An 8,622-nucleotide genomic window follows, 5' to 3' on the forward strand; every position below is an offset into this window, starting at 1 on the left:
GATGGTTTGTGGATAAAGAAAATGTGTATATACTGTATCAGCTGTGTATCTTATGTGTATTAATGCAGTGTGAGCTATTCGGAACAAAATATACCAAGTTTAATAGAGCCATTTAGAAAATGTTTTTTTTTCTTTTTTTTTTCTCTATTCTTTAAAGTATAGATACGGAACAGGGTTACTTTCTTTTTTTGCTAAATCTTACATTAAAGCCTTCACACACTGGGCTCTATACTTGTGTGTGTGCGTGTGAGCATGCCAATTAACTCTTGCTTTATTCATGTTCCCGTGCGCGCGGGCAGAGGCTCAGTAGCTAGTCGATACCAGGCTAGCAACTTCTTACAAAATGCACATCTTTCCGTGAGCCGCGAGGATGCCCTAGGAGTCGGACGCACGTTTACGTGAAATGATGCTGTTTGCGGGGCTGATGGTGAAATCGCGGGAGAATTTCCGCGTGTTTTAATGAGCCGCAAATCACATTTTTTTCGCCCCCCCGAAGCCACGGCGCTTGAACAAGAGAGCATCCGAGCACCTTTTTGCGGATGTGAGGAAGGGACCCAGCGCTTTTATGGGGAACAGCTAGCCTACGATCACACAGAGAATACTCAGCAGCCTTGACTGGACACTCCGGGTATGTAAATCTGGCATTTTCCCATCGTTGTTTACATGAAGGGCTCGTATAACTAGCGTGTTGCTGTTGCTGCTACCTGGCTCTTATTTTGCTGTGACTAGCCTGCTAATCTCCATCGTAAGCTCCTGTGGATGCGTTAGCAAGTGGCTAGGCTAGGTAGCTAAGCTAACCTGGTTACAGTGATCTTCGCCTGGAGACGAGAAACATTATGATGCGCAGACGCTGCTTTCCACTTTTTACCGTGAGTCGGTGGGCATTTAGTTTCGTACATAGAGAGGGGAGGGGACTTCACCGCCACTATTATACCATTTAAATAAAAGCCGGCTCTAATCTTTGCGATCTAAGTCTGTATGTTAATGAGTTCACTTGCTGCTGCTTTCATAGACGTTGCATATCTTCAAACACCCTCACTGTTTACAGCCTAATTGCGCTGGCCTCACCTTGACGTTGTCATTGCCATGAATATATGCTTTTTGAAGAATGAATGTAAGTGAAGGTCTAATGATGACTGCAATGAGAGAAAGTGCCCACATGTGTAGTTACCCGCACAGTCTGTCATTCACCTGTTTTAAACCTAACATTAAAAGCTTTGCTTCTCTAAAATCTACAGTGATCGCTGAACCTAGTGCAAGAAGCTCACACAAGCAAATGAGCAGTTTTTACTGAGCAGATATTGCCCCATCACAGATGGACTCATAAAGCTCATCCCGTTTTCTGCTCGAACATCTACAGTTTGCCAAAGGATTTCACGATCCAAAGTTTGGACATATCTAATGATTGCTGTAAATTTTTAGCTTCATATGGCAAATAATTTAAAATTTTCACACTTTGAAATCTGAGGCAATGTTTGAACACAAATGGCTAAAAACTATTGAAGATAAAAGCCTGATATTTTTCCAGCTTTTCTTACCATAAAAGAGAATCAGGAACTGTAATTTGGGACAGTGGTATAAAAAATGTCTCGCTTGTTAAATATGAAAACCAATTCAAGCAGACCTGTAAAGTCTCATATTTGAGCCCTTCTCCTCCTCCTCCTCCCTTTGATTTGCCTTGATCTCACCCTCCTCTGTCACAACAACCCTCTGCATGTTTTCCTTCACTAAATCCATGAAGCTCCCTTAAGGTCTTCCTTTTCTCCTGCCTGCAGCTCCATCATCAATGCCCGGTATATCCTCTATCCCTCCTCTGCACATGTCCATACCATCTCAGCCTTGCCCCTCTAACTTCTCTCTCCAAACTGCTCAACCCTATCTGCCCCTCTGATGTACTCATTTCTGGTGTAGGTCTGGCTTTAAATTTTTGGTTAAACATATAAAGACTGAACAGATTGTTCAGTCTGGGTGTAGGGCTGGAATCATTAGCTTAAAAACATTATTATCATTACTGAATGCCAGTTGCAGTGTTTGTTATAACCCACTTTAATTCTGTTTTTATACAGATACCACCTGAAGGCAAAGACTAAAGTGAAAGTAGTTGATTTACCTTTACTACTTCACACACCTGGTCATCTTTTCCCCTTGGCACCTGGCTGTTTTCTCACCTGCATCTCCACCAAGCAGCCTTTGCATTCCGGTGCCAGCTGCAGACATGGAGTGAGTTTATGTTTCATTTCTCCTTCACAAACACAGAAGCTTTTAGCTTGTACTTTGAAATACCTGTTGCTCTCCCTCTCTTCCTGCAGTTGGGCCACACCAGCTGCCAAGCTCAATCCTTACACTCGAGCCCGCATGACAGAAGCCTGGCAGCAGCATGCAGTTGCACCACCTCAGGTTGTCCACACCATCCCTCCGGGTGCTGAGAACGCATTGGGCTGTGCTGTGTATGGTATCGTACTACAGCCAGACACTACGTCGCTACAGCAGCATGGACAGCAGAGCCAGCATGGACAGCAACACAGTGGGAGTCAGCAGCATGTAGGTGGGCAGCACAGTCAGCAGCAGCAGCACCCTGCCCAGGCCCAGCAGACGTCCCTTCAGGTTGGGACAGAGGGAGGACACAAGTGTGGGGCTTGTGGACATGATATCTCCCACCTGGCAAACCCACATGAACATCAGTGCATGGTGACTCAGGACAGGTCATTCCAGTGCACTCAGTGCATGAAGATTTTCCACCAGGCAACAGACTTGCTGGAGCACCAGTGTGTTCAGGTGGAGCAGAAGCCGTTTGTGTGCGGGGTGTGTAAGATGGGCTTCTCCCTGCTCACTTCTCTCGCCCAGCACCACACATCGCACAACAGCACCAACCCAATGAAATGTTCAATATGCGAGAAGACCTACCGGCCTGGCTCTTCTGGCAGCGCTACACCCAACTCCTCGAGCAGCTCCCAGCAGCCCAGCAGTGATGGGGCGTCAGCCAGCAGCAGCTCGTCCATTCTGCCGTTCCCCTCGGCCCGAGACCGGCCCTACAAATGTTCCGTGTGCCAGAAAGGCTTCAAACACCTCTCAGAACTGACACGGCACGAGAGGGTTCACACGGGGGAAAAGCCCTTCAAATGTGACACGTGCGACAAAGCCTTCAGCCAGTCGTCACACCTGCAGCACCACCAGCGAACACACAGCAATGAACGTCCATTCAAGTGTGCTGTCTGTGAAAAGAGCTTCAAGCACCGCTCCCACTTGGTGCGCCACATGTACGTGCACTCGGGTGAGCACTTGTTCAAATGCAACTTATGTGAACTGCACTTCAAAGAGTCTTCAGAGCTCCTTCACCACCCTTGCCACCCGCAGGGTTCTCGGCCGTTTCGCTGTGCCACCTGCGGTAAGGGTTTCAAGCGGCCATCTGACCTTCGCCAGCACGAGCGCACACACTCAGAGGAGCGTCCGTTCCACTGTGACGAGTGTCAGATGAGTTTCAAGCAGCAGTATGCACTGGTGCGCCACAGCCGCACTCATAAAGACCCCACAGACCGCCCATTCAAATGCAATCTGTGCGACAAGGGCTTCATGCAGCCCTCTCACCTCCTCTACCACCAGCACGTCCACGGCATGGACAACTTGTTCAAGTGTGCCTCATGCCAGAAGGAGTTCAGCCAGTCAGGAGAGCTGCTCAGGCACAAGTGCGGGGAGTCGTCCAACAACTCGCCTGACAAGCCATACAAGTGTGACGTTTGCGGAAAAGGCTACAAGAAGAGTTCCACGTTACAGCGTCATCAAAACTCGCACTGCCAGGAGAAGCCCCTCAAGTGCTCGCTCTGCGACCGCCGCTTCCTGTCCTCTTCAGAGTTTGTGCAGCATCGCTGCGACCCATCGCGGGAAAAGCCACTGAAGTGCCCTGACTGTGAGAAACGTTTCAAGTACTCGTCGGACCTGAACCGACACCGGCGCGTGCATACAGGCGAAAAACCGTACAAGTGCGGTCATTGCAATAAGGGCTTCAAACAACGCGAGCACTTGACCAAACACCAGAGCACGCACTCCAGAGAGGGTCAGTTCAAGTGTGTTTGGTGCGGAGAGCGTTTCAGTGACTTGGGCTCCTTGCAGGACCACACAGTGCAGCACACAGCTGATGGAGGGGGCTACCCTGTGCCCCAGTGCATATAAACCCTTGACTTCTTAGTTTGAACTTTTGTCTGTCCCTTCTGGGCTATTTATTCAGCCTAACATTAACCACACTTTCAGGAGAGTCCTGAATTGTTCTATTCATTCCAACAGTGCTACATCAGGGTTTTGTTGCTCTGCTAATCTGCCCAGTTAATGTTACTCCAAGTCTTGTCATTCCATAAAAACTGAACCTTTTTTTGTCTCTTCTTAAATCTGGTCCTTATTTTAATAAACCCAACCCTTACCACAACCACGTAACTCCCAGGAACAAGTGCCATATTGCAGGTTGATCTAGCAGATCCACCCTAATTTCCTCCCCTCAGAAATGAGCAGCAGAAGCATCCCTGTTATGTCAGTAAAAAGTAAGACAGGATTTGTTGTTTTTAAAACAGTTTGGTAGGATGTTTAAGAGAGTATTGAGTAAATCATTCAGGCTGAGTCGCAACTCTTAGTATCCACTAAAGTGGAGTCCTCTTGTTTTTCTTCTTCCCCCCCCTCTTGCTACTATAGCCCTTTTCAAACATGGGATGCAAAGCATTCCATTAAGGTGATAGCAGATTGTCATTCAGGCATAGGTCATATTTACGTTATTGGCGCCCATGGTCTCATTCAGACATGCATCAGACCTACTATGGTACTCATGCAAAATCTTTTCATACCTCAAGAAAAAAAGCTTGAGTGTCATCAGCATTGACTCCAGACTTTAGATTATTTTCTCTGTGTGCGCTGCAGCAGAGAGATGTTTCTTCTGAAATTGGAAAAGCAGAAGAGCATCACAGAGGAATTATTTAACTATAATTCTAGAAACTAGAATTTGACTTAAAGATCAAATGTTTTGCACACAATGAACTGAGGAATTCAGGAAGTCACGTGTGTAATCTCAGTTAACGTGTCCACTTGTCCTGTATCAAAACTGATACTTAAGAGTTTACGAGGTCTGATCTTGTAGGATTGCCATTGCGACTTTTACATAAAAGTGACCCGAGTGCTCATTTACATGAAGTTTACTCATTTCGATGGTGTCAGTTTAATGGAAAAAAACTGCATGTCTGCAATGGGTTTGTGATGACTGCTCTTGGCCTCCCTTCAGTTTCTCCCCCTCTCATTATTACCTACATCTTTCCTCTGCTTCCTGCTCTTCCTGACTCAGCCTGTCACTGTTTAGTATCAGAAGTTTGCAAAGTGTGACTTTCCATACCGCCCTCCAAGACACGCATGCACTCACTTTAATATCTTTGGGTAAAGAGTGGTCTGAAATGCTTTGGGTATCCTTAACCTCCATTTTTATTTTTACTCTTCTTATTAAAGAAGTGGCCAGTGAAGGCCTCATTTTACACCAATTAGCAATAACATAGCAGCCAAAGGTGTTGACCCAGTGTGTTGGAACAAATTCTATCCACAGAGGCACCACAGGCCCCCAAAGATCTGCTGCCAATGTCAGAGCTTTTTTTGGCTCCACGAGAGGCTCTAATGCAATATTAGGCTGGTGGTTTTAATGTTATGGCTGATCGGTGTATGTGAAGTGAAACGGCATTGGGGATTTGGGAATGCGTTGTCCTACGGTTAAATAATTCTATGTGTGAACAGTATAAAGCTACACCCTGTGGTGTGTAGACTAATCAGCCAGCCCAAATTTAAGTCTGCAAAAGCTTCAGCTGTTCTAATCCTTCAATACAGAAAAATATATTTCACACTAATGTACTATTCCTGCAGAGGTCAGTGCTGTCGTGCATTTAAAAGTGTCAAAGTCTCATCCTCATCCTGTATATAACTCTGGATGTGTGGGTGTGCTTAGCCAGATGAGTCGGAAATGTCTTTCTTATGAAAATAGGTATTGAAGAGCTGTTTTTGTATTCTTGCTACTTTTTACCACGTGAAATGTTATGAAAAATGCTTTTTTTTTCTTTCTTTTTTTTTTTTTGTATTTCGTTTTCATTTTTGTAGTCCATGTAGTGACTGTGCCAGTGCGTCGCGAGGAGTCTCAAAGAGAAACCCGCACATGAGTCTGAATGCGTGAATGTAAACGGTGTTCTGTCAAACAGGGAAATTCAGACTGAAGTGAATTGTAGTAGAATTATTTCAACCAACCTGCCTTTTTCTATTTCTTTGTTATTACTGTTGTTATTACTAACTGTACTGGTCTTTGTGAGAGCTGTTTCTGCGGGACTGTCCTGCAGCATGTGTTGAATAATTTCCACGGTTTGAAAGACCTGTTAAATCTGTTTGTCCTGCTACGTACGACGTCGTGTCTGTCAGGGTGGGTTTATTACCAGAGAGATTGGCTCCTTCCTCTCCTCTGAAAGCTATGAGATTGTAGTTGTGCTTAAGGGTCCTGGAACACCAGTTAGTTTACATGTTGGGTGTGAACGCCGTGAATGCTCGATTCATGGTTTGAGTGCAGTATTGAAAAGAACCGAGTACACACTGAGGAGACAGAAGTAACTTTATTTTTTTAAATTCTAGCTTGCAGTTCTTTTCTTTTTGTTTTCGCCTTAAAAGTGGGGCCGCGGTGCCTCTCTGCCTCATCTACTCCTTTCTGTTTCTATCCACCATCATCATTATTATTATTATTATTATCATTAATTATTTTTTTACTTTTATGAATCTGGTATTGAACGATGTTCAGAACAAGGTGGATTTGAGGTTTAAAAAACAAAAGTACTGTAAGTTGTTTGTTTGTTTTTTAATTAATGTTATTTGAATTGATATGAATATCTGTATTCCTGGAGGGAGAGACCAGGGCCTTGGGGTAGGTGTGCCACAGCTTTGGAAATGCAGAATTACTATGACACACACACACACACACATCAGGAATCATTGGGGCTGGGTTCATATTTTGCCAAGAAACGCAAGTGTGCAAGGACTAGTTGATCGGTGCTGACACATCATTAGATGTGTATAATAGAAAATAGTCGCTCAAGTTGCAGAATAATGACCTCACTTATGTGTATTAATAATAATAACAACAACATACAAATGTATGTTCCAAGCCAAAGATTAACCTAATGCCAGCCAAGCAGCACTGTTACAGTGATTAGTACTCCTGACCTTGGCTGCCTGGATGCATTATTTTATTTCTTTTTTGTTCATTTTTTTATGTTGTAGAGTACTGTTTGGGTCGGACCAAAAGTTACAGCGAGGAAATCTTCAAAATCAAGTGGGGTGGGTGGGTTTTTAAAAATTTGTCGTATCTGATGAGCAAACAGAGGAAAACATTTTGTACAAGCACAAATGATTACTCCCTACCCTCCTGCAGTGAAAGGCCAGTAAAGGCACCAGTTAACCCACCCGTTGTTTACTGTTTCCTTTTCAGTTCCAATAAATAACCCCGTCAGACCCTGGTGTCTCTTGCTCTCTGCATGCTTGCCGTGTTAGTTCCTGTGTTTCTGTCTTTGGGAACCAGTGTCACCAAGCCCTTCCTCCACACAGCGCCATTCCCTCAGATATCATTTCTTCTTTTTTTCCCTTTTTTTTTGTCCAACCCCTCCCTCCCAAATTGTACTGTAGTTCATGTGAATGATGTTGAAAACAAACCTTTGAAAAGAAAAAAACTTTGTGGCGACATACAGTACGTGTACATTCATGCTAAGATTATCTGTATGTATGTAGCATTCAATTACAAACGGCACTAACAAATAAAACTTTTTTTCCATTTATAAATCTATAAGATTAATGAAGTTATTTGGTAAATGGCCTGTATTTGTATAGTGCTTTACTTAGTCCCTAAGGACCCCAAAGCGGTTTACACTACATTCAGTCATTCACCCATTCACACACACATTCCACACACTGGTGATGGCAAGCTACATTGTAGCCAAAGCCCATCGGTATTTTGGAACTAAAGCCTTCCTGGAATTCGCACGTTCACCTCGTTAGATACCGAGAAGCCCTTCGACCGTGTCAAAACCTGTATACGTCCATCTGAAAACAGTTTTTCTTGGTTAAAATAAAAATCTGAAATCCAGTGTGTCAGATTATTAGACCATTTCATTTCAATTACCATTCAGACATTACAAATGTTATACAATTCTCAGTTTAGTTCAGCACATACAGCTTCAATCATGGGGAAAACTGCTGACTCGACAGCTGTCCAGATGACGATCATCGATTTGCTGAAACAGCTGGCTGTTTGCAGAGTGCTGTACGGAAGCATATTAACGGTATTATGCACCTTCTACCCTATTATGGTAGGAGACACTCCTGAACCAGAGACGTCAGAGGCGTCTTACCTGGGCCAGGGAGAACAACATCTGGATGTGGACCTCCTCTTAGATGAAGGAACAGAGCGGTAGTGAAGTCCCATGTGAATGTCCTGCACTGTGTGATCATTTGTGGTGCAGTGTGGTGTTGTTGGTGGTTGATCAACTCCAAAGTCAATAGAGTGTCTACCAGGACTTTTTAGAGAAATTCAGTAAAATCTTCTTAAGAGCTTTATGGAGACAGCAATTTCCTTTC

At 44.3% G+C, this 8,622-nt stretch overlaps 1 protein-coding gene across 1 annotated transcript; it reads left to right on the forward strand.

The window, feature by feature from the left end:
- Positions 1 to 268: 268 nt before the first annotated feature.
- On the forward strand, positions 269 to 8,110 carry znf319b (zinc finger protein 319b). Its single transcript, XM_080876604.1, has 3 exons — positions 269 to 628; positions 2,067 to 2,220; positions 2,310 to 8,110. The coding sequence occupies exons 2-3, from the start codon at positions 2,216 to 2,218 to the stop codon at positions 4,165 to 4,167; spliced, it is 1,863 nt and encodes a 620-aa protein (XP_080732730.1). The 5' UTR covers positions 269 to 628; positions 2,067 to 2,215; the 3' UTR covers positions 4,168 to 8,110.
- Positions 8,111 to 8,622: the final 512 nt, after the last annotated feature.

Source organism: Rhamphochromis sp. 'chilingali' (genome assembly GCF_963969265.1).
Source record: "Rhamphochromis sp. 'chilingali' genome assembly, chromosome: 2".
NCBI lineage: Eukaryota > Metazoa > Chordata > Actinopteri > Cichliformes > Cichlidae > Rhamphochromis > Rhamphochromis sp. 'chilingali'.